At 41.5% G+C, this 26,909-nt stretch overlaps 1 protein-coding gene and 1 pseudogene across 7 annotated transcripts in view; one reads left to right on the plus strand and one right to left on the minus strand.

Moving 5' to 3' along the window:
* Positions 1-26,909, plus strand: part of CLYBL (citramalyl-CoA lyase) — a 298,522-nt gene that overhangs the window by 81,007 nt on the left and 190,606 nt on the right. Inside the window, exon 1 of one of the 7 annotated variants that reach the window (XM_038569957.1) lies at positions 25,432-25,531. The exons of the other annotated variants lie outside the window; for them this stretch is intronic. Coding sequence (XP_038425885.1) covers positions 25,530-25,531 — 2 coding nt within the window. The 5' untranslated portion in view covers positions 25,432-25,529. Of the gene's footprint in view, positions 1-25,431; positions 25,532-26,909 lie in introns of those variants that run through there. 7 annotated transcript variants of the gene reach the window in all.
* Positions 11,514-11,888, minus strand: LOC476973 (TAF13 RNA polymerase II, TATA box binding protein (TBP)-associated factor, 18kDa pseudogene; annotated as a pseudogene).

Below are 26,909 nucleotides of genomic sequence, written 5' to 3' on the forward strand. Positions count from 1 at the left end.
CCAGGACCCTGAGATCATGACCTGAGCTTAAAGGCAGATACTTAACTGACTGAGCCACCCAGATGCCTCAATATTCACCTTACTAAAGTCTATTCATAAAGTTGTGTGATGATCTCTACTAATTCCAGAACACTTTCCTCACTCCAGAAAGAAACCCCATACCCATTAGCAGCCATTTCCCCACATGCCCCTCTTCCCTCCCCCTGGCAACCTCAATCTACTTTGTGAATCTATAGATTTGTCTGTTCTGGACATTTTGTATAAATGTAATTGTATAATTGTGCCCTTTTGTGTCTAGATTCTTTCATTTAGAGTAATGTTTTCAAAGTTCATCCTTGTAGCATGGATCACTATTTCATTCCTTTTTAGGACCAAATTATGTCCTATTGTAGGAATATACTACATTTTATCTATCCATTCATCTATCATGGACATTTGAGTTGTCTCTGTATTTTGGCTATTAACAATGCTATGAACACTAGTGTACATTGTTGATGTATGTTTTCTTTTGGGGGGCATACCTAAGAGTGAAATTGCTGGGTTATAGGGTACTTCTGTGTTTAACATTTCAAAGGACTGGGATACATAGCATTCTGTCCCTAATATTATAAAACTAATTATGAAGCAACTTAGTTATCACAAGGCTTGTCTCTTGCACTAGGTTTTAAGTTTCCTGAGACAGGGGTTGTCCTTTTTCATCTTTGAACCCCTCCTCTCTCTAGTGTGGCACCCACCACGGTGTGTAGCATGTAGTATGTTCTCAGAAAGCTGTTGAGAATGGAGCCGACCAATGCAATGTCCTATTGCCTATGAAATCCCCAACACCCCTGATGACATTCTCCCTCTTTGTCTCTCTCTTCCCTGTAACAAGTGACAGCTTGTCAGGAATAGAAGCAGCTCCGTATTGTCCATTGAGCTTTTCAGCTGGTTGCTGACCTTCCTTATCTGCAGCAGGGCCTTTTCCCAGATCTTGGGATTTCTCCAGGCTGCGTCATCCCCACAGCAGCAGTTAGGACCCACTCTGGTTTATGCAGATACCTAAAGAGAGATTATTTTAAGCACCACTAAGACCCAGGCAGAGGCAGGGCTGGTGGAAACCCCAGCATTTGGGGGCACGCCCCCTGCTTGACATGGTTCACATACCTACTTTCAGGGGATTTGGACAAGGAGGCCCTAAAATGCCTATCTAGGCTTTGACTTGGGAGCATTGTACAGGAGGTTTAAGAGAGCTTATTTTAAGACTTTCTCAGAAGGCTGGAGCAGCATCTTTATGATTTATTCTGCTACCTTTCGCTCAGAGCCCATGATTTCTAATAACATCTATTTCAGGTTGGATTTGAGAGACAGAGCAGCCGCTACAGAATTGGCCACCTTTGATGTTACAGTACCAAGGAGGGGAGGGGCAGATGGAACAAAAGTCGTAATTGCCCAAATTTACAATAGCTTCCCAGCAGCAGCCAGCACAAAAGAAATGTTAATGCAATAAACTATAAATGGAAGGAAGCTAAGCAGGATTTATGGTTGGTGAAAACTGCACCAAATCACTGGAACCTCCTTCATCCATGAGGCATTTCAATAGTCACAGTAGAACTGAACCCATTTTATTTATTTATTTTTTAAAGATTTCATTTATTCATGAGAGACACACAGAGAGAGAGAGAGAGAGAGAGAGAGAGAGGCAGAGACACAGTCAGAGGGAGAAGCAGGCTCCATGCAGGGAGCCTGACATGGGACTCGATCCTGGGTCTCCAGGATCATGCCCTGGGCCGAAGGCAGGTGCCAAACTGCTGAGCTACCCAGGGATCCCCTGAACCCATTTTAAAGTCAGCCACCACTCCACATTCTCCATCCCTTGTATGTCTTGTACCCCCTAAATAAACAGTTTCCTGTAGAAACCTAGGAAATCTGATAGAACAGTTGGGGAGAAAAGATCAGTCATTGAGGGTTCAAACCTGAAATGCTGGCAGCGTCAAGAAGGCACATCAGCTCTAAGCATGTGCATTACAGCTGCAACCAAAGCAGGCATTTTTCTTTTGCTCTGAGTTGAAGATCTCTGCAGACACAACAGATGGCCAGAGTGTTTCCATGTTTCAGCCACGGAGTGAGAGGGCAGCGTGTCATTCGCCAGCCAGGCACTTACCCATCCGTCAGGGCCACTGCTATAAATGGCTGCTTTTCACATTTGGGTTCCTGCAGCTTTCATTTCCATTTAGGCTCACACATACCTTTACCTGTGTTGTAACGTGTGGGGTGTTCATTGTCTCCTTGTCCAGATTGCTGGCCCGTTTGGTTTTTTAATTAGCTGAGGAGCACAGTCTAAACGGAAAATTGCTTTCTGAGATCCCTGTGCTCCAGTTCCATGCTGTGAGGGGCTCCCTGTAATTAAACACGTTTTAAGAGTTGTTCTCTTGCATATGTGCTGTAGGCCTCAGTGCCTTTTCCACTAGTTGGAGAGTTCTGTTTCAGGCCTGAGACTTAAATATTAATACTCAGTATAATTAAAAAGGAAATTTATATATCAATCAATTAAGTATGGGCGATTTTTCCCCCCTTTGGTAGCTGGGGGAAAGAACTCCTCAGTGGGAAAATAATGTTTACACTTTTCAGGGCTAGGAAGATGGTCAAGCTTTATAGAGGCACTGAGGAAACTGGACAGGAAGTCAGGAGATCAGGAGCACAGATGTCAGGAAATTCTCTAAGGTCCTGGTCCCCACACTGGGTATTCCACAAGTCCCCTCACAGATCTAGAATTCATCCTAGAGTTATAATTTTCAAAATAAAGTACCATGTTTAGAAGTTCCTTCTGCGGGCAGCCCTGGTGGCTCAGAGGTTTAGTGCTGCCTTCAGCCCAGGGCGTGATCCTGGAGACCTGGGATCGAGTCCCACGTCGGGCTCCCTACATGGAGCCTGCTTCTCCCTCTGCCTGTGTCTCTGCCTCTCTCTCTCTGTGTGTGTGTCTCTCATGAATAAATAAATAAAATCTTTAAAAAAAAAAGTTCCTTCTGCAGTTTCAGATGCTACACAGGCAGTTCATTTTGAGCTTGGGACACGAAGGGACATGTCATAGGGGTCCCTTCCTCGTGAGGGATCAGTTCACTAATAATTAACAAAGGATAAAGGAAACCTTCATGAAGTTTTTGCTGAGACACTGAAAAATTTAGAGTTAATGGTCCCTAAGTCAATGTGTCTGTTAGAAAAAGTCTGACATAGGGCAGCCCCGGTGGCGCAGCGGTTTAGCGCTGCCTGCAGCCTGGGGTGTGATCCTGGAGACCTGGGATCGAGTCCCACATCGGGCTCCCTGCATGGAGCCTGCTTCTCCCTCTGCCTGTGTCTCTGCCTCTCTCTTCACTCTCTCTGAATGAATAAATAAATAAATCTTTAAAAAAAAACATTAAAAGAAAAAGTCTGACATAATCTGTAGAATAGCATGCTCTTCTCTGCAGTCTTTTTTGGAAAAGATTTTGCAGTTTTTCTAATAAACATCTGGACAAAATCATGGGGCACATAGAAGTCTGAGACCAAAACCGTGTAATAGAGATCATTCACTAGGAAAAAATATTGGAATGAAAATCTACTAATCAGGCCCTAAGATACAAGGCACATGGCACGTGGTAAAACTTAATTTAATCACTTCCTATGAGGCCTAATCCTGGCAAAGAAGGAAAAAGAAAAAGATGAAAAAAAAAGACAAAGAAATACCTATAGACAAAGAGCCACATATACTCAAACTTCTGTTTTTTTCATAAATGTCCATTCCTGTATTCTGTGACCTATGTCTTCTGACTCTGTCTTCTCTATGTTTTATAGCAGAGCTCATATTTTTCTATGTATTTCTGCTGCCAGTACTTTTCCCAAACCTTGGGCCATTTGCCCTCTAACACTTTATCCCATTTGGGTAAGCTCTTTGAGCTACTTTCTTCTTTTTGAGTCTTAATTGATGTTTAAGGTGTGTGACAACAGAAAGCACCTAGAATTTGGATGTTGCTTTGCAGAACCTTGGAGTTGTAGTTGCCAGCACTCTGGTTTCCTTCTCTGTGCAGTAGGTACAGTCAGAGTCTTGGAAGGCTTTAGGAGGCTGTGAAGTGGATGTGGACAGTGGGGTTGTTTGCAACAACTTTCATATTTTGTTTCCTTGTAAGTTTGTGATTTCCTCTCACTTGGATCCTCTTTTGTGCTGACGTTGCCTTTCCTTTTCCCCACAGGCTTTTAAATCTTGAGGTCAGCAGGGCAGTGGGTCAGGAAGTGTATTTGGTATCATGCATTTGATTTAATGTCTGGTAGGAAATAGATTAATTAAGGATTAATTAAGATGGTTAACGCCATCTAACACTAAATCTCCTAAAGCCTCGCAGGGCACCCAAAGCCCCAGTCAGTCCATACAACACATATACAGTCACATGCTTCTGAGCATTTTGAAGGCAATTTGCCTGGCTATATTTTTTAAAATTGTTATTATCAGATGGGCTCAGGATGACAGCCTTGATGGAGTTTCCAGTGGAGGGATTAGTGTCATTTATGGGCCCCCACCAGAATTCCAGTGAAGCTGTAAGTAGTCATGCAAAGTCGTAGGTTAAATGATTTGGGAATAAAATGTCATTTGACGTGACAGAAATGAACCCTTAGAGGCCCACACTTCCTCTGGGACTTGCTCTCAATTACAGTTCTTGTGTTAAGTAATTTTATTAACTGAGGAAAGGAGGAGCATGAGGTGACAAGGGAAATGTACTTTGTTAACATTTTAATTCTAATCACAAAATTAAAAAAAATTATTGTGTATGTTTTTCTATGCATTTGTAGCTATGAAGCCCTGGAAGACGATGAAAGTAAAACTGAGAATGCCTTGTTTTTCTTCCCAGGTGTTACTTAAAGCATTGTATGAATTGTCAAAAAGATTAATTGTTGTTGCTTGCAGCTAAACAGATGATAAATTTTAAAATTATATTATTACTGTGTGTCAGCATAAAAGCTCTGTGTCCCAAGTGTGTCACCTTTTTCTGTTGCTGTTGACAAGGTTCACATTTTATAGCACACCGCCAGAAGGTGTTGACATATATTCAGATCACGGGATTAAATGTTTTTAAAACGTGCCACTCAGAAACTAACCCTGATGTTCTAGGAAAGAATCGTTTTGGGGAGTCAGATTTTTTTTCTCTTTGTCATTGATATGGAAGATATTTATTTTTATTTTTATTTTATTTTTTTGGAAGAGATTTTAAATGTTGCCATTATAAAAGAAAAAAACAACCCACAAAAACCTCGTGATTACATTTTCCTATTTTAAATTGTGATGCAGAAGAGAAAACGTTGTTCAGCATTCCCGTTCTTCCTCTTCTCCTTCTCAGGAGGAAAAGCAACACAGTGTAAAACTATCTCAAGGAAGGTGCGAACTGGCTACTTGTTGAGCATGGGACTCCTGATGGAAGAGAGTGAGGGTGGTTCTGAGGTTGTGTTGGAGTTGTAAAGCCTGGTGTTGTTGTGACTCCTTCCTGGTTCAATGCTGTGACAGCCTTGTGCTACAAAGTATGAGAGCAGACAACTTTTGCACAGCAGCTGAGTGGTGCAGAAGCCTGTTTCTTTTCACAGCATAATGCTTGACGATGTTGCTGGTCATGGCTTTTTGCGTTTTGTGGATGGAATGGGCTGCCCTTTAGACCAAAGGCTTTCAGTGAATCTAAATGTGTATTTGTTACAGTGATAAACATAATGCCTCATGAAACAAGATTTTTTTTTAAAGATTTTATTTATTCATGAGAGACGCAGAAAGAGAGGCAGAGGCAGAGGTATAGGTAGAGGGAAGAGAAGCAGGCTCCATGCAAGGAGCCCTATGTGGGACTTGATCCTGGGAATCTGGGATCAGGCCCTGAGCCAAAGGCAGATGCTCAACCACTGAGCCACCCAGGCTCCCCGCACCCTTTTTTTTAAAGATTTATGAATCAAGATTTTTTTTTTAAGATTTTTATTTATTCATGAGAGACAGAGAGAGAGAGAGAGAGAGGCAGAGACACAGGCAGAGGAGAAGCAGGCTCCATGCACCCGGAGCCCGATGTGGGACTCGATCCCGGGTCTCCAGGATCGCGCCCCGGGCCAAAGGCAGGCGCCAAACCGCTGCGCCACCCAGGGATCCCATGAATCAAGATTTTAATGCTTTTTCTTTTCACTGTTAAGGTACTTGTGGGACACTGTCAGTAGATGCTCTTGTCTGTCTGAGCACAGCATGAAAAAACTTTGAAACAAATGATTTGCTACTCATTATGGAAAAGTTGAATTTTTCCTCCTCCCTGATTGTCAGGATTCCTTTGTCTATGTCAGTTTGGGAGTGTGACTTTTTCCCTCTCAGTAGAGAGGAAGTTGACATTGTTTCAGTGATGTTGCAGAGGATGATGTAGGATGTAAAGCCCATGTCGATTGTCACTTCACTCCAGCATGGTGCAAGCTTAGAGATGATTCAGTGACAGCCTTGGGTGCCCTTAGGGGGACCAAATCTCCAATGATCTCCATGACCAACAGTATATAGAAGGTTGCGAATAGTTAATAGTTCATGGCTGCAGACATGATAGCTGCCATTTACAGAGCAATTAATGCCTATCAGGAGCCCTAACTACATCACATATATTGTGTCATTTAATTCCAACAACATAACTGCAGCTATGCGAGGATATGTGTTTATCACCATTTTCACAAAGGACTAAAAGCAAGACTCAGTCATACTTCTGGTAAATGGCAGCCAGCATTGGAACCCAGGTATGTCATATCTTAGAGGCACCTTCACATTCATCCAACAATTGTGGGTTTTTAAAAAAATATATTTATTTATTTATTTATTTATTTATTTATTTATTTATTTATTTATTTTTGGAGCACACACAAGTGGGGGGAGGGGCAGAGGGAAGAGAAAATCTCAAGCAGACTCCTTGCTGAGTAGGGAGCCCAATCCCTCCAGAGGGGTGCTTGATCCCATAACTTCGAGATCCTGACCCCAGCCAAAATTGCTCAACCAATAAGCCACTTAGGCGCCACCCCCAACAATTGTTTATTGGTAATCTATATATTAGACACTGTTTTTACCACATCTATCACTTTAATCTTCTTCTTCTTCTTTTTTTTTAACCTTAATTTACTTATTTTGGGGCTTTTAAAAAATTGGCTCACCATTAAAAAAACCTCATGCAGAATTCCCTGGAAATTCAAGATAAAACAGTATTCTGGGAATCTTGTTTTCCTGCTTTAAAGAAGGAGTGAGGAGGGGATCCCTGGGTGGCTCAGCGGTTTGGTGCCTGCCTTTGGCCTAGGGTGTGATCCTAGAGTCCCGGGATAGAGTCCTACATCAGGCTCCCTGCATGGAGCCTGCTTCTCCTCTGTGTCTCTGCCTCTCTCTGTCTCTCTCATGAATAAATAAATAAAATCTTTAAAAAAAAATAAAGTAGGAGTGAGGGGAAAAGATTTTAAGATGCTCCCTGGAAAATAGCCCCTGTGGCTCCATCTTATTTACTTTGGACAACTGGAGATGCCTCAAGAGCTTCTGAATTTATATGTAAACACTTTGTAGGTTATTTAAGTTGCTGATAACATTGGTTGGCTTCTTGGAGGTGAACTGGGGACAGAGGAAGAGTGGCTGAACAGAATACCTTTCACTATTGAACTCTTTGGTACCTTTCTGGAACCTTGTGAATATAGTATCTTTTCAAAAAGAAAAGGACACTTTCTGCTGAAAAGCCACTTCAGGTAATTTGGTTGAAATGAAAATTTCGGGCAGCTCGGGTTGCTCAGTGGTTTAGCGGCGCCTTCAGCCCCGGGCCTGATTTTGGGGACCCGGGATGGAGTCTCATGTCGGGCTCCCGGCATGGATGCTGCTTCTCCCTCTGCCTGTGTCTCTGCCTCTCTCTCTCTCTCTCTCTCTCTCTCTGTCTCTCATGAATAAATAAATAAAATCTTTTAAAGAGAGACAGTGGGTTGAGGAGCAGAGGGAGAGGGACAAGCAGATAGATGCCTTGCTGAGCATGGAGCCCAGCACAGGGGCTTGATCCCACAACCCTGAGATCAGGACCTGAGCTGAAATCAGGAGTCTGATAGTCAACCCACTGAGTCACCTGGGCACCCCTGGATTTCTTTTTAAGATTTTATTTATTTATTTGAGAGAGAGAATGTGCAGTGGGAAGAGGGAGGGGCAGAAGGAAAGGGAGAGGACTTCCTGTTGAGCAGAAGCCCAATGCAAGGGCTTGATCCCAGGACCTGGAGATCATGACCTGAGCCAAAGGCAGAAACTCAACTGACTGAGCCACTCAGGTGTCCCTGAAATTTGGTTTAATTTATTTTTACATTTTTAAAGATTTTATTTATTTATTCATGAGAGACACACAGAGAGGTGGAGACATAGAGGGAGAAGCAGGCTCCCCACTGGAAGCCTGATGTGGAACTCGATCCTGGGACTCAGGAATCACCCCCTGAGCTTTATAAAGGCAGCTGCTCAACTGCTGAGTCACCCAGGTGTCCCTGAAAAAAATTTTTTTCCAAGGTATGCTTATAATTTATTTTTCAGATTCCTCTGCAGGATTAAAAAGTCTTTTTCACATTGAATTGCCATGCTTCCTGTTCTTGGTCCTCATTTCCATGTACACATTCTTCAAGCATTTTCTCATCTCCCTATCAAGATCATTGCAACGACCAAAAAATTTCAGAATACTGTGCTGACTGGCGGCCACACCAGGACGGCTGAAGTGACCGTTACTACTGAAGACTCCCCATCCAAAGGCTGGCCCCCCGGGACGCCGGAGGTGGGGCAGCTCCGGGGTGGCAAGAGCTCCTGGCACTCTCCACAACTGACCACGGCTGACCCCACTGGGCTCGACCAGCCCCTGAAATTTGTTTTTTTTTAATTTTTATTTATTTATTTTTTAAAGATTTTATTTATTTATTCATGAGAGACACAGGGAAAGAGAGGCAGAGACACAGGCAGAGGGAGAAGCAGGCTCCATGCAGGGAGCCCGACATGGGACTCGATCCCTGGTCTCCAGGATCAGGCCCTGGGCTGAAGGCAGCGCTAAACTGCTGAGCCACCCGGGCTGCCCTGAAATTTGGTGAGTTTTGTTTGTTTGTTTGTTTATTTATTATTATTATTATTTTTTAATTTGGTTTTAAACACAGGCTTCACATTAGCTCCCTAAACAGGATGAGAAGCTCAGAAGATCTGGGGGACTTTCACAGACTAATTTACATCTTTCTTCTTAGTGAGTTAAGTGGCAGGTAGAGCCAAGCATACTGTTTAAAGTGTTTCTATTTCTCTTTAGGCCTTTTTTCTTCCAAGTGCATGTAGTTGAATTTGAGTACCTTAAAGTACAAGCATTTGGCACCTTAGGTGGCTCAGTTGGTTGAGTGTCTGACTTTTGATTCTGGCTCAAGTTGTGATCTCAGGATCCTGAGATTGAGCCCTAACTGGGGCTCTTTGCTCAGTAGGGTGTCTGCTGGTCCCTTTCCCTCTGCATACATAATCTTTCTCTCTGTCTCTCAAATAAATATGTTAAAACTTAAAAAAAAAAAAATAAATGCAAGCATGACAATTTTTTTTAGAGAGAGATTTGGCCTTGATTTTTGAATGATTTATGGTGATATGTTTTATAATAAGACATTTAAAAGTTTAAACAGTAGTGGGGTATCTGGATGGCTCAGTCAGTTAAGCAGCTGCCTTTGGCTCAGGTCATGATTTCAGGGTCCTGGAATTGAGCCCTGCATCAGGCTCCCCACTCATCAGGCATCTCCCTCTCCCTTTGCCCCTCCCCTTGCTTATGCTCTCTCTTGCTCTCTCTCTCTCTTAAATAAATAAAATCTTTTTAAAAACTAAAAAATACAAGTTTAAACTAGTTACTAAAAAGCATTCTCTTGGGGCAGCCCAGGTGGCTCAGCGGTTTAGCGCCGCTTTCAGCCCAGGGCCTGATCCTGGAGACCTGGGATCAAGTCCCACATCGGGCTCCCTGCATGGAGCCTGCTTCTCCCTCTGCCTGTGTCTCTGCCTCTCTGTCTCTCTCTGTGTCTCTCATGAATAAATTAAAAAAATTAAAAAATTAAAAAATTAAAAGCATTCTTTCTGTACTGTTAAACATGTTGCTGCTATAATAACTGTTGACCTTGTATTAGGGAGTTGATAAAGCCTGGTAATTTGTATAGATGACCAAATTGTGTTTTTTTCCAGGCTGGCTACTAAAATCTCATCTTTTTCACTTACATTTTTTTTTCAATTATAAACCTAATTTTTCATTTTATTCCTTGTATCAACAGGTTAAGAAAGTGAAATTCTCCTACATACTGATTTATGTTTATAAGCAGCACACAAAACATTATTTCATAGAGAAATATTCAGTAATCCCCTTAATTGCAGTTTCTTATTTTAATCTAAATGCAATAATTTAATAAGCTTAACACACACAAAAATGGTATATCCTGAACTACAAAAGTGGTTTCCATAGCCATATATAATTTTAGTCAAGTACACATTTCCACAATGAACAATTACTAACAAACATGTTAATATTTTATTTTATTTTTTTTTAATTTTTTATTTATTTATGATAGTCACAGAGAGAGAGAGAGAGAGAGAGGCAGAGGGAGAAGCAGGCTCCATGCACCGGGAGCCCGACGTGGGATTCGATCCCGGGTCTCCAGGATCGCGCCCTGGGCCAAAGGCAGGCGCCAAACCGCTGCGCCACCCAGGGATCCCAAACATGTTAATAAAACACTATCTCAAATGCTTATCCTGCCATCAGCTTTTTAAGCAACACCATTTCTACTACTGAAAGTATTTATTTTCAGAAGTTTTAATCTGACCTAGGAAAATGAGTTCTCTTAAAACTTGACAACTAGTTCATTATTAAGTCCAAAAGGTTTTAAATCAAAGCCTTCCAATACGGAAGAATTCACATGAAACTTTTCATTTAAAAAAAACAAACAAAAAAATCATTCTTGTAATCTAAAGAATATTAAAAAACAAATATCTTAAGACCGATAAACATTCCTCCAAAACACTATTATTTTCTTGTATTATCTTCTCCTTTAAAAAAAAATGCAAACCAGTTCACTCTCTTAATAATTTCTTAGACTTCTGTAGTCTAAAAACTTTAGAATACATGAAACATCTTAGCAATCATAATCAAAGGTGCCCTTTAGATTTCATATATTAAACAGCTATTGTATAGCCTACAATGGCACAAATACATTCAACACATAAATACTACTTCATCATTTAGACGGTCAAAGTCGGAAGGAACTGCATGGTTTGCAAGGTATTTCAACTTACATGTGGTCATTAAAACCCAACAAGTAATTCAAGTATAGTCATATAAGGGCAGGCAATTCAAGGCTCAAATTTCACTCTAAAATTGAAGATCTGAAAATAAAAGCTGAAAACTTTGTTTCTCCATCTTGGATATACATGGATAGATACTGGGACCTTACTGTGGAAAATATACAATTATTATACACGGTTTCCCCAGAAAATAATGAAGCTTCAGAAAATACAGAAAGTGTCAAGACCCATAATTTGCTTCATCAAAAGCTTTTCTAGCTCGTTTCAATTCTTCATTCATAGTAAGCAAGTCTTTAACCCTAGCAAACTTCCTTGGGTCCTTTCGAATCAAGAAGACGATATCTTCAACTTGTACCCGACCTTGTCTTCCAATTGACATTGCCTTGTGAGTCATTTCAGTGATGAACTCTATGACAAGGTCTTCAAGAATATCCACTGACTCAGTATAAGGATTCTGGTCATCCCCAAACCCATACATCATACATCGCAATTCTTTAGAAAAAAGTCTCTTCCTTTTACCCTGTCCGCCTTCTGCACCTCCTCCAATTTCTTCATTTTCTTCCTCAAAAGCAGGGTCTTCCTCCTCGTCGGCCATGCCGCCGGCCAGCCTAGGAGCGCCGCAGCCTCGCTTGCAGCCGCTTCACTAGTTCCTCTTCACTTACATTTTTTTTAAAGATTTTTTTTATTTATTCATGAGAGACCCACAGAGAGAGAGACAGAGACTCAGGCAGAGGGAGAAGCAGGCTCCATGCAGGGAGCCCAATGTGGGACTTGATCCCGGGTCTCCAGGATCATGCCCTGGGCTGAAGGCGGGGCTAAACCGCTGAGCCACCAGAGCTGCCTTTACCTACATTTGAAAATCATTTCAGAATTGTTTAATTAGAATTGGGCACACACATTAAATCATTAATCCATATGTTTCCTGCCACCAAACACATTCATTCTGACTCTGAAACCTGCATGCTCTGTACTAGGTGGCATTTAGCATTCACCCTGGATTTAAGGATGCTACTAGAACTCTGCTGGGTGCTTTGGACCACAGCTCTACTGTGTAGAAGTTCTCAATCACCACCAAGTTTGTGTATTTCCCATTCATGTACTTCATTCATTCACTTGGGCATTTATTTATTGATATCTGAATGGGTGGGTAGAACCGTCTCCTTTTTTTTTTTTTTTTAAACTCTGCCTACTGCTGGGATTTGAACTCAAGGACCCTGAGATCAAGAGTCATGTGCTCTCCCTACTGAACCAGCCCCACCCCTAGAACCCTGTCTTTTTATATAGGGAGTAAAGGATAGTAGTTAGCACCTTGGTGATCTCTGCCTTAATTTCAGACTTCTGGGGACTCCTGGGTGGCTCAGTGGTTAAGCATCTGTGTTGGACTCAGGGTGTGATCCTGGAGTCCTGGGATCGAGTCCCACATCAGGCTCCTTACATGGAGCCTGCTTCTCCCTCTGGCTATGTCTCTTCCTCTCTCTCTCTCACTCTTTCTCTCTCTCTCTGTCTTTCATGAATAAATAAATAAAATCTTTTTTTAAAAAAAATTTCAGACTTCTGGCTTCCAGAACCGCAAGATAATACATTTTGTTGTTTCAGCCACTCAGTTTTTGGTACTTTGTTAGGGCAGCCCTAGAAGATGAATATGGTTGACGTTATCATCCTCAGCCTTCTGTGTTTCTCATTGACCTGAGAATCTGCCTGTATTTCCTGGCCAATGAGAAATAACGTGCTCTTTTTTCAGCTTGTATTTCTTTCCTTTTCTTTCTTACATAGCATGAAAATAGATTCCTAGCAAGAAATAGCACAAAAAATACTCCAAGCAAGAACAGGTGTTTAAGAAAATTTCCATGTCCTTTCATTCCTCTGTCTCTTCCTAAAAAGCTGTAGTTGAAAAATTTGTCTTCTCATTTAACCACATTTCTTCTCCCCTTCTCAGCTTGATGTTTCTTTCCTTATAAGATCATAACCCCCTTATAAATTAACTCCTAGAGATTGCTACCTCTCTCCCGAAGTCCTGACAAGAGGTGGGAGTGTTTTGGTAGGCTTTTACATATGACTTCTTTTGATAAAAAGGAAATACAGGCATGAGGGGAGGGGACACATGGAGGGGAGGTGCTGTGGCAGATGATGGAGCACATGATGGGGGTGCTCATAGTGTGACGAGGCACGTGAAGGGGACAGGCAGAGTGTGACAGGGCTTGTGAGGAGGACACGTGGAGCATGACTGGGCATGTGGTAGGGGCATGATGGGACCCATGGGGAAGTCACTCCCAGCAGTATATGTAGGCAGTGAGGACTAGGGTTGGGGCGCGTGATAGGATGCATCCAATGTGATGGGGCGATGGAAGGGTCTGGCCATGTGAGATGCAGCAAAGGTGGGGATGTGTGGAACATGATAGGGCAGGTAATGGGGAGGCCAGAGCATGGTGGGACATGTGGCAAGGACATGTGGGGCACCTGCTGGGGCACTTAACATGTGAGTTCGTGGTGGAGTAATGTGGTGGGACACATGGGGAAGGGAAGGGAGCGGGACACACAGGTAGAGAAGATTAGCAGTGGGGCTCATGGTTAGAAGGGAGGAAGTGGTGGGACATGTACCTAAAGCAAGGTCTTGAGGTCAAGACCCAGAAACCCAGGCCTGGCAGCAATGGGTTACTACCACCTTCCACCTTTTTGTTCCTGAGGTTCTTACTATTTCTTTAAGTAAACTCTGTGCCCAAGGTGGGGCTTGAACTCAGGACCCTGAGATCAAGAGTTGCTTGCTTTACCAACTGAGACAGCCAGACTCCCCTGTTCCTGAGAAATTTAGACACAGACAGGACTTTGAGGTCAAACTGCCCAGTTCCTGAGAAAACGAGGTTGTGTCCTTCAGTTTCCCATCACCAAATCCACAAAATCTGATGTACTTGCTGCCATGTGATACAGAGGGAGAATGGCCCTGGATCTGCCCCTTTCTGCTTGTTCCCTGGGTCCTTCCACTCCTGCCTACTCAAGGACTTGACTCCTTTGAGTATTCTGTCCATTGGCACCAGTATTGCCTTGACTATCAGATCATTTCCTCATCTGTGTCCTATAATTTCCCACTTTAGAACAAATACCCTCTTTTTGTCCCATATCTCAATCCTGCTACAGGTGGCCCCATTACGACTCCTCACAGAAAAACTTTTCAGAATAGTTGCTGCAAACTATAAACTCTCAACTGTTTTTTTCTCTTGGCTTCTGTATTAGTTTCCTATCATTGTGATAACAGATGACTACAAAACTAGCTGTTTAGAGCAACACCTATTTATTATCTCTCAGTTCTGTAGGTTAGAAGTCTGACACCAGGGTCACTAGTCTAAAATCAAGGCATCGGCCTTACTGGGGGCTCTAGGGAAGAATCTACTTCAGAGCTCATTAAGTTTGCTAGTAAATCCAGATCCTTGCAGTTCTAGGCCCGAGGTCCCCATGTCCTTGTCACCTCAGCTCTTAGAGGCCATTCTCCAATCCCTGCACATGAGATCCCCACATTTCAGAGTCAGCAACAGTGTGCTGAGTATGTCTCAGGTCTGGAATCCACTTGCCCCCTTTTCTGCTGCCTCTGTTTCTGACTCTTGCCATAGAATGTTCTTCACTGTTTAGGGGCCATGTGATTAGGTTCGACCCACCCAGATAATTCAGGTCCGTGACCATAATAGCACCTTCAAAGTCACTTATGCCATGCAAAGTAACATTCACAGATTCTAGGAATTAGAGCATGGAAATCTTTGGGTAACCATTCTGCCTACCACCACTTCCTGGGCAGCAATCTGATTTTCCTCCTACCTCACTGGCGCTCTCTCCTCAGTCATCCTCCTCTTCCTGACCTCTAAACAGTAGCAACCTCAGGGCCCTGCCCTTAGACCCCATCCCTTCTCTGTTCTCAATCCCTGTGAGATCCCAGCCGTTGCCCCAGGTTTAAGTATGTGGTGTACTTAAACAGGTGGTGAATACCCGGCCAGCCTCGAGTCTCTCCTGAGTGCCAGAGCTCCAGGCTCCAGGGTCCAATTGCCCTCATTCTCATTGTGTAGTCCCCAGACAGCAGCAGCAGTGTGGTCTAGTCACTTGTTATAAATGTGAATTCTTGAGTCCATCCTGGTATGCCTGAATCAGAGATTCTGGGAGCAGGGCCCAAGAGTCTGTTGTTTGTTTGCTTGTTTGTTTGTTTTTTAAGAGTCTGTGTTTTGACGAGCCCCTGCGCCCCCCACCCCCCCCCCCCAGCTGAATCTGTGGTTTGCTGAAGTCTCCAGATCACTGGCTACTCTACTTCACCTGGATGTCAGGTACCTGACTCTGGATTCCCCCATCTACCTTGTCCACCTTCTCTGTATCAGTCTTCAGCATCCATCCATCCATCCCTGTTCTCAGGCCACTGGGATCCTTTATCTACACAGTGGCCACAGTGATCCTTTAAAAATATAAGATAGATGATATTCCCTTGGCTTAAAACCCTCTAATTGTGCCCACTGCCCTTGAAATTAAATACAAACCTTTGCGCTGCTCAGGCCCTTCCTGCCAACACCTCTGGGTGCCTCCTCTGGTGTTCCCTCTCACTACCCCCCAGCTACCCACAGATCTCCTCTGTAGTGTATCTCCTAAATACTGAGCTCATTCTAGCCTGAGAGCCTTTGTACTTGCTACCCATTGCCTGTCCTGTCCTCCTGCAACCTTTCAGGTCCTCGGTGTTCCTCTATCATTCAAGTCTCAGCTCAGCTGTCCTTCCTCAAAGCATCGCTCTGCCCCTTTCCAGTGTGCCTTTCACACAAGCCACCATCCCCATCCCTCTTTCTCACACTGGTCACTTTCTGCTTAGCATTTAACACTGCAGTATTATCTTGTTTATTTATGACCTTACCCCACTCCTGCCACCACTACACTATAAACCCCAACAGGACAGAAAGTTGTCTGTCTTCTTCTCTAATGACTCCCTAATACCCAGCTGAGTGTTTGACACATTGCATGTGCGAGATAAATATTTGTTGAATTAACAAATAAAATTAGCTTTCTCCCTGCCTTTACCAGACCTTGGTCTTGTTGTTGCTGTCACAGGGCAGAGACACTCTCACTGGCAGACATGGATTTAGGCCTGTGGGGGTCATGGCCTGCTGGTCTAGAGCTTTCCTTTCCTTTCCTCTCCTTTCCTCTCCTCTCCTCTCCTCTCCTCTCCTCTCCTCTCCTCTCCTCTCCTCTCCTCTCCTCTCCTCCCCCTCTCCTCTCCCTCTCCTCCCCTCTCCTCTCCCCTCTCCTCTCCCCTCTCCTTTCTCCTCTCCTTTCTCCTTTCCTTTCCTCTGTTTTTGTTTTTAATTAATCTTAACACTCAGCATTGGGCTCAAACTTACAACCCCGATATCAAGAGTCACATTCTTAGGGCACCTGGGTGGCTCAAGGTGGTTGGTTGGTTAAATGTCAGACTCTTGATTTCAGCTCAGGTCGTGATCTCAGGGTTCTGGGATCAAGCCCCATGTCAGGCTCCATCCATACTCAAGGGTTCTCATCCATACTTAAGGGTTCTGTCTCTCTCTCTTTTCTTCTGTCCCTCCCAGTGCTCACATGCATACGTGTACTCCCTCTTTATCTCTCTCTCTCTCTAATAAGTAATTCTTTAAAAAAAAAAAGAAAAGAAAAGAAAAGAAAAAAGAGTTGCATTCTCCACCCATTGAACCAGCAAGGTATCCCAGAGCTCCTTTTTTTTTTTTTTTTTTTTAAGATTTTACTTATTTATTCATGAGAGACACACAGAGAGAGGCAGAGACCTAGGCAGAGGGAGAAGCAGGCTCTCTGTGGGGAGCCTGATTCGGACCGACCCCAGGACTCTCCAGGATCATGCCCTGAGCCAAAGGCAGACACTCAACCACTGAGCCACCCAGGTTTCCCTTCCTTGTTTTTTAATACTCCTGGAGACCCTCTTTCATCTCTGTCTTTTCCAACCAGTAATTTTTCACTACACCCCTGTGATGCACATAATATATGGTCACTGTAATATTTATTAACTATAACAAAATGTCATCAAACTTAAACATTTAAAAGACTTTATATTAGGGGCACCTGGGTGGCTCAGTGGTTGAGCATCTGCCTTTGGCTCAGATCGTGGTGCCAGGGTATCTTTTAAAAAATATTTAAAAATAAATAAATAGATAAAAGACTTTATATTTAGAAGTTCACAATTTAATAATATTGAGTAAGGGAAGTCATACTATATACATACTATATAATTCTGTTTATTTGAAATCCAAAACCATGCTGTGTCAATCTGTGGTGGTATGAGTCAGGATGGTGGCTCTCCTTATTAGGGTGCTCTTACTGGGGAGTGCGTGAAGGTATCTTCCAGGTGCTGGAAATGTTCTATATCTTGATCTTGAGAATGAATATACATATATAATGTACATCAAGTGCATGGTTAAGGTTCGTGCATCCTGTAGAAGCCATACCTCAAAAAACCTAAATAAGTAAAAATAAATACCTTCACAAAGGGTGGGGGAAGGAAATGTAGATGAACAGCTGTCTGGAATGAAGCAATATAAAGGTCTGGTAGAGCGTCCTCTGACTGCACTTGAGTAGCAGACCTCACCCTTATCTACCTTTAAATTGGTGGCTTGGGTTTTTCTTTGTTGTTTGTTTTTAAAGAAATTGGAGATTGGACAGTGTTTCTCTTTCCCCCCCAGAGGCCCAGAGCAATGTGGCCGGGTGCATTCTGGACTGGGCAGCATTAACATTTGTTCTTCCCAGGGACCGTCTGCTACTTTTCTCTGCCCCAGTGGAGCTGGAGGAATAATAAAGCTGTTATTATTTATACTGCACAGCATTTTTGTCAGTGGTCTTTGTCATTGAGAGTTATGAAGTCAATGGAGGGCACGAGGGAATTTGTGAGTTTTGTTTGTCTGCTTGTTTGTTTTAAAGATTTTATTTATTTACTTGAAAGAGAAGGAGAAAGGGAGAAAGCACAAGCAGAGGGAGAGGGAGAAGCGGACTCCCCGTGCCAAGCATGGAGCCCAATGTGGGGCTCAATCCTAGAACCCTGGGATCATGACCTAAGCTGAAGGCAAATGCTCAACTGACTGAGCTACCCAGGCATCCAATATATGAATTTTTAATATAGGTAAGGGAGAGAGGTAAAGGGGGGTTATTTTTCCAGGGATGTTACTTTTCCAGACACTTTCAGTTTTCCCACTCCTTTTCTTGGCCCTTTGTGCACTGTCCTTTTACACACATTTAAGATTTTACTTATTTATTTGGGAGGGAGGGAGGGAGCAAGAGCGAGCGAGAGCATGCTCACATGAGCAGGGGGACAGGGAAAGAGAGAGAGACAAGCAGACTTCCCATTGACCTGGGAGCCCAGTGCAGGGCTTGAGCCTAGTACCCCAAGACTATGACCTGAGCTGAAGTCAGATGTGTAGCCAACTGAGCCACTCAGGCACCACTAAATATCCTATTCTTTAAGGCAGAAAAGTACTTGTTGGGTTTCCAGAAGTGCAGGCCATGACTCAAACATCACACTTTCTCAGTCTCCAACTGCTGCACTTGGAAGGGAATCTTCTTCCTGCCTCCCTAACTTTCTCAAATTAGAGGCTGTTCTTTCTCTTCAGGGTTGCTGCCTTCTCGTTTCTTCCTGCTTCTTGGGGAATGTTAGCACACCAATTGAGCCCTTCTCTCTCCTGGTTTTTTTACTTCCTTCCCCTTTGTGGAATTCTTCTTCTCCACAGCCTACAAAGAGATTCTATACACATTGCTGTCAAAAATGAAGTAAAACATAAACTTACCTTTATGTCTACATCTTTAAGCCATTGACATGTGTCCTAACCTCTCTTGATCCCTAACTTCTTTGAGGAGTTGTCTGCATCCACCTTTCCTACATCCCACTAAGTGACATTGAATTCTCAGTCCATTAGAACCTATTTTATTCCCTTTAACTCTGCACCTGTCCCCTGAAGATCCCCTGCCTTTAGAATTGCCAGATCCAAGGCCTCATACTAGTTGACTCATACTAGTTTAATCCTCATACTAGTTGACTCTCTCTAGTTCTTGGTACTGTAGATCATGCCCTGCATCTCTAAATTCTCTCCTCCCTCTCCCCTGTATTGAAGATGCTAATCTCCCTAGATCTTCATCTTTATGTCTGAACATTCCTTCTTGTTTTCCTAAAAGGATTTTTCATCCTCCATTGGACCTAAAATCCTAATATTGCTCTCCTGGGTCATTTCCCTTGATGACGACATTCTTTTCCTTTATGATGGTCTCAGAATTTTATTTCAATCTAGATGTTAGTACAGCTCTTCTAAAGCCTGTATATACCAGTCTGGCTTCAGGAGGTTTCTAGAAAGTATACTGCCTAAATTTGAGTCTAAATAATGGCTCCATTTTAGCACTAACCATATTGTGGTGTGACTGCATGTCTGTCAATCCAACTAAAATTTGAATGCCACAAAGGCAAGACTTGTGTCTTTTCTATAGAATCTGTGCTTGATTGCTGCTGGTATGTGGGAATGCTGCTTGATTTTTTTAAATGTAAATTTAAATTTATATGAAATAATATACTCAGAGTTTCTCACTTCTCTTGAGTGCTCTGCCTGCTAGTTTGTTTTCAGTCTTTATCTTTCATTTTGTTTATTTTTTTAAAGATTTTATTTATTTATTCATGAAAGACAACAGAGAGAGAAGCAGAGACACAGGCAGAGGAAGAAGCAGGCTCCATGCAGGGAGCTCAGTGTGGGACTCGATCCCGGGACTCTGGGATCACTCCCTGAGCCCAAGCCAGATGCTCAACCAATGAGCCACCCAGGCGTCCCTTTATCTTTCATTTTAGCAATTTACCTCAAATGTCTGGTGATCTGTGGCTATCAGCCCATATTTAAGAATGAAGAGCTTAAGGACACCTGGGTGGCTCAGTCAGTTAAGCATCTGCCTTTAGCTCAGATCATGATCCCAGGGTCAAGGGTTCAGGGCCTCTATTCAGGCTCCCTACTCAGTGGGGAGCCTGCTTCTCCTCTCTCTGCTCTTCCCCTTCTCATGCTTACTCTTTCTTTCTTTCTTCTTTCTTTCTTTCTTTCTTTCTTTCTTTCTTTCTTTCTTTCTTTCTTTCTTTCTTTCTCTCAAATAAATAAATATTTTTAAAAAAGAGTAAGGAACTTAAAAATTGATAGGGAGTTCTTTTTGCATGCTAACTAATGGGCTTTGCTTCATGGAGGGTTATCAGATGGGGACCTGCCACCTTCACCAGGGGACTGACAAATATTAGTGTCTAGAGGGCCTCTGTTTCTCCTCTAACCTCTGGCTTACAGGAATAACCTGACTGCTAGCATTCTGGAAGCCAAGGAGGGGATGGATCCAAGGGGAATCCTCACCATTTCATAGCTGACTTTCACTTGGGCCCAGTTCTTACTCCCATGATTAACTCCTCGTGTTTTGTATCCACAAGTTGGAAGCTGGTTCAGTTTCTCTAGAGAGTTACTCCCTTTCCTTTATTAGCATGGGAAAATTAGTAGGGGCAGGGTCTTAGTGTTCTTTATACAGATTTATAAACAATTCTTTTGTTCATGCCCACAACCCTCCAATCATGGGTTGCAGGAAACTCAATTCCTCAGCATTTCCAGAGCTGTATTCTAGAAAGTCGCTGCATTTCTTTGGCCTGCCACACCTGTTTGGCCCCGGTATGTCAGGCAGTTCAGTAGCTAGTTTTTCACCTGTCGACTCACTATTTCCCAAATTTGTTGACATTTCTTTTTTTTTTTTTTAAGATTTTATTTATTTATTCATGAGAGACAGAGAGAGAGAGAGGCAGAGACACAGGCAGGGGGAGAAGCAGGCTCCATGCAAGGAGCCCGACGTGGGACTTGATCCCCGGTCTCCAGGACCACACCCTGGCCTGAAGGTGGCCCTAAACCGCTGAGCCACCCAGGCTGCCCAGTTGACATTTCTTAAAAGGGGTTTCTTCCATTGCATCTGGTACTGGGGATTCATACTCCTCCCCTTCAGTTGGGTTTTTGAAAGGAAATGGAATTAAATGCATGTTGATCTGGCATGTTTCAGCTTTTGATTTAGTATCCAGCCAACTGTATGAACATTTGTTAGTTTTTTAAAAAAATTATCTTGATTTTTGTTGTTGAGTTTTAGGAGTTCTGTATATATTCTGGATATTAATCCCTTATCAGATATAGAATTTGCAAATATTTTCTCCCATTCTGTCAGTTGCCTTTTTGCTGTTTATATCTTTTGATGCACAAAATTCTTTACATTATTGAATTTGATAAATGATTTTCCTACATCTTTTGAGATGTTCAGAAGACTTAAGTAATTTGTTAGTGAACTATATACTAATATACTTTCTAATGTTATTACTGGTATGAAACCATTTTTTTTCATTTTTTTATTTGGTTTGCTAAAATTCAGGAATTTTGCATTTATGCCTTAAGTGAGACTGGTAATTTTCTTGTATTCACCTTCTTTGGTTTTATTTTTTTTATTTTTTATTTTTTCCTTCTTTGGTTTTATACTCTCTTCAAATATATTGTGAAGAATTGTTGAGCACCTTTCCCTCATTCTTTTCTGTGAAAGTTTGTATAAAATACGAATATTCTGTTGCTAGTAATTATCTGTACAACTTGTGTATGTGTATATCTTGACTATTAATTCAGTATGTTTAATAGCATGATTTCTTCAGGTTTCCCGGTTCTTATTGAGTCCCTTTTAGTTGCTTATATTTATCTAGGAAATTGTTCACATTGTCGGTTTTCAGACTTATTGCCACAAGGTTGTTTCTAGCAATCTCTTAGTCTCTTTTGTACCTACCTGTAGGTTTAGGGTTTTGTGGTTTTTTTTTTTTTTTTTCATTTTTTTTTTAAAGATTTTATTTATTTATTCATGATAGTCACACAGAGAGAGACAGAGAGGCAGAGACACAGGCAGAGGGAGAAGCAGGCTCCATGCACCGGGAGCCCGATGTGGGATTCGATCCCGGGTCTCCAGGATCACGCCCCGGGCCAAAGGCAGGCGCCAAACCGCTGCGCCACCCAGGGATCCCTTTTTTTTCATTTTTTAAAAATGTTATTTGAGAGAGAGAGAGAAAGAGCATGAACCGTGGAGGGACAGAGTGAGAAGCTGACTCCTGGCTAGGCCGAGCCGGGAGCCTGGGGGGGGGGGGGGGGGGGGGGGCTCTATCACAGGACGCTGGGATCATGACCTGAGCCAAAGCAGATGCTTAACTGACTGAACCACCCAGATGCCCCTGTTTTTGGTTTTTTTTTTTTTTTCATTTCTAATATTATTTATTTGAAATTTTTTTTTTCTTCAGAGAGAGAGAGTGAGTACTCATGGTTGGGGAGGGGCAAAGGGGGAGAGAGAGAGAAGGAGGGAGAGAGTGAATCTTAAGCAGGCTCCACACCCAGCACAGAGCCCTACATGGGGCTCCATCTCATGTCCCTGAGACAACCTGAGCCAAAATTAAGAGTTGGATGCTTAGCTGACTGAGCTACCCAGGTGCACCCAAATTTTTGTCTTTTAGACCTATCAGTTTCTGCCCTTGAATTTGTTATTACTTCTGTACTTCTGGTAATTTGCATCTATTTCAGATGTCTATAGTTTAAGGAATACTATGTCTTTCTAATAAAGTAATCTTTTTGTCATTATCTAATGATATATTTTTTATCCCTAAGGATGTTTTTTGCCTTAATTTCTATCTTGTTTGATATTAACATTAATTAATTCAGTCATTCAGGGATGCCTGGGTGGCTTAAGCAGTTGAGAGTCTTGCCTTTGGCTCAGGGGATCTGGGGGATCTCCCTGCAGGGAGCCTGCTTCTCCCTTTGCTTTTGTCTCTGCCTCTCTCACTGTCTCTCATGAATAAATAAATAAAATTTTTAAAAAATTCAGTCATTAATTCAGCAATGACTATCAAGAAAGAACCTAATCTATGCCAGGCATATCATGACCGGAACAGGGCAGTGTCCCCTGACCATCCTTATCATCATATATAAATTTTTTAACTTTCAGCCTTATGTTTTAATGTATCTCTTTTAAACAGTATTTAATTGATTAATTTTTGTTTTTCTTAGCGTTTATTTTCTTTTAACAGGGATATTTAATGTGTTTACATTTGTTGTGTTTACTTACAGAAATTTATTTTTGCTGCCTTTTTTGAAAAAAAGATTTTATCTTTAAATAATCTCTACACCCAAGTTGAGGAGATCCCAACCCTGGGATCAAGAGCAGTATGCTTCACCAACTGAGCCAGCCAGCAGCTTTCTTTTTTTTTTTTTTTTCACTTTTTTAATGTACCATTGTCTTTGCTTTATTTTCCTTCATTTTCTGCTTTTAATTGGATTTACTTAGCTTTATTCCTTCGATTTTGTTTATGTTGATTTACAAATTACATATTCTAGTTTTTTCTTTTGGCGATTACTTTTATAATTTTAATATGTATATTTGATTTAACAAAATCTAAAGTTAACTGATAAATCTCTATTCTCCTTCTGAACAAAGTGTTCTAAAATATTTTTTTTGTTCTAAAATATTTTAGCTTTGATATATACCCCTAGTCTTTCATGTCCTCTAATACATTATCAGAGCCTACTACTTATTTTCTTGTTTTATTTTGTTTTCTTAGTCCTTTGTTTCAAGTGAGATGACATTATTATTGCTGCTGCTGTTCTAAAAGGCTCTTTTAGATTTAGTTACCTATTTGCAACCTCTTGGCTCATCATTGTTTCTTGGATCCCACTCCCTTCTTCTAGACTCGGCCTCGTGTATTATGAAATATATTTCTGGTTACTTTGTTTGCTCAGAGAAAGTATGAGAGTTGTAACTTCTTTTACTCTATGTTTGTCTGAAAAATGTATTTATTTTACCCCTATCTTGAATGATAGCTTAGTTGAATTCAAGACAAAAAGTTATTCTCCTTTAATACTTCGAAAATATTTTTCCATTATTTGGGGTTTTTTGCTACTGGGGAACAGTATATTGTACAACAAAACATGTTTTTTCTTCATGAGTATTTAGTCTTTTCTGGATTTTTGTTTTTGTTTTGTTGTGGTTTTCTTATTTAGGTATTCTATAGGTTCACTGCCATATGTTTTAGTGTTGATTTGTGTTTAGGTCATGACTGCTTCTTCATTCTGAAAACTTAAACATTTCAGTTCTGAAAAATAGAAGTCATGAATCCTCATTCTATTCTCTCTTAGATATACTCATTTTGCCCTTTTTGTTTCCTATCTTCATGACTTTTCTTTTTTTCTTTTTGCATTTTTAAGCCACTCCTGTTTTTTAGTAGTATTCAATTTTTATCTATCTTCATGATTTCTGTCACCTACCTGTCTGTGCCATATTCTGTATGATTTCCTTTTATCCATCCTATAGCTTACTATCTGATAAGAGAAGCAAAAACTACTGTTGTGCTTATTAATTTCATGACTCTATTTTTTCCTTAAAGGAAATCAAATGCTATTTGATTCTCTTTCAGATTTTTATTTTCAGTACTGTCCCTTTTTTTTTTAATAGTTACTATTCCTTCTTGGATCACTTTAATAACTTCAAACATATATTTCAGATTCCTCCTTAGGTTTTCACCTATTTCTAGTTCCCAGGTACCTAGTTACCCTTGCATTGTACTTGCTTACTGTCCCACCTGGTGGCTTATTTCTTCACATAATTGGAACTCTCTATTTTAAGCTCATCTTCAGCAGGGGTGTTTTTATCTCCAGGAGTCCAAGTGCCCTGGACTGTGGATATATTCTTGCAGCACTGCTTTGCATTTTTTCTACTATACACCAAGACTTAGTTGTTTCAGGGTCTTGAATTCAAGTTAATTTTAATTTCTTTATGTGTAACATCCAGGTGGTATAAACTTAATGCCTGCACTGCCCCTAATCCTTGTGCCAGGACTGATATCCCTCTGTGGCTACAACGTCAGTTCCAGGAGTTCCAGCCCTGGAATTCCTGCTCTTTCAGCACTTGAAGATTTCCCTTTACTTTTTCTTTCAATCTCAGCTATACATTTAACCTTAAAAACACACATATATATATATATATATTTTTTTGCTTTATATTATCCAATATATCTCTGTATTTTAAGTGGAGTGGGTTCTGCATCAACTCAGCTTGCCATAAACCTATTCATCTTTGTACTCCTCAGCCCAGAAGAGTAACTAGTCTGTACCAGATGTTTGATGACTGATTGACTGACTGACTGGATAAATGAATGAATGGATGAGTTTCTCACCTCTGGAAGCAAATGTAAGCAATGTTCCAGTGAGTAACAACCCCTGTCTCTCCAGGGGCATTGGAATAAGTGGAATTTACCTTTTTTTCTTCTTTTTAAATTTATTTTTTATTTTTATTTATTTTTAAATTTTATTTATTTATTCATGAGAGACACAGAGAGGGGCAGAGACACAGGCAGAGGGAGAAGCAGGCTCCCTGCAGGGAGCCTAACGTGGGACTCGATCCCAGGTCTCCAGGATCACACCCTGGGCTAAAGGCGGCGCTAAACCGCTGAGCCACCCGGGCTACCCCTTTTCCTTTTTTTTAGAATTTACTTTTCTATGAGGATGTAAGTTCCCCGTAAACAAAATGAAGAAGAGAATAGGACTTCTTATGTGTTTTTTCTGTAAGTTCTGGAACAATGGGAACATTTAACTGCCTTCTACTAGTTGATATCCAAAGATGGAGGGAAAGTGGGCTGAGGAATGAGTGCTCATATCGTTTGCTATCCTTCGCTGTGGCCCCATACTGCACTGCATGCTTACCAAGAGGAGAGATTGAAGAATTGCAGAGAACAGGACGCTGGGCCAGTTTAGTTCCCCTTCTCTCCACTGTTTTAAGAAAAGCGTGCTTTTGATGAGCTATAGCTGTGGGCTCTTGTTTTCCTTCTTATGTCAGCCACCTTTGTTAGAAGCTGGTTATTGATGCCATGCCCTGTTTTAATTCACACTTCTCTGCTAATCAATTACAGCGTTTATCCATTAATCAGGCATTCTGACAGAGTCAATAACTGCTTTTTTAAGGATTTTGTGAGGGGCTGCACACTATCCAGCAAGGAAACACATTCAGGAGTGCACTTTAAAACAGTGTGGCTTTCCCAGGCTGGTGGACTTCCGGAGCAATAAACATCTAGTGGGGATTTCATATGGTGGTTTTTTAATACATTTGGTTGATGGGATTTTCTCACTGAACACTTCATTAGCAGGGCTCAACATTAGTGAAGTGTGGACAGGTGTACCTCTGTTTAAGAAAAACAGAAACATCAAAAGGTAATTATTCCCATCATGTATAAATGACTGCATTCACCTAAAAGTAGCATTAAATCATGAACTTCCTTCACTCATAATAAGTGTAACAATATCTTCTTGGCAGTGGGGTTTGAGAGCAAAGAAACTGAAAGCCAAAATGTTTGGAGCTGCTACTAGATGAAAGCCAATCCAAAACTTAGAGCAAATATGTCTATAATTACAATGTGAGTCAAGAGGAAAATATTTTATAAACAAAAGCTGAGTTTATAAACAAATTTCCTGAAGCCAATCTTTTACATAGAGTGTTTTAAACCTTTGTATACATGTATTCATACATTTAAGTACTCCTAGAGCTTTATAATTTGTTATAGCATATTCACATG

Source organism: Canis lupus, chromosome 22 (genome assembly GCF_011100685.1).
Source record: "Canis lupus familiaris isolate Mischka breed German Shepherd chromosome 22, alternate assembly UU_Cfam_GSD_1.0, whole genome shotgun sequence".
In the NCBI taxonomy this organism is placed as follows: Eukaryota; Metazoa; Chordata; class Mammalia; order Carnivora; family Canidae; genus Canis; species Canis lupus.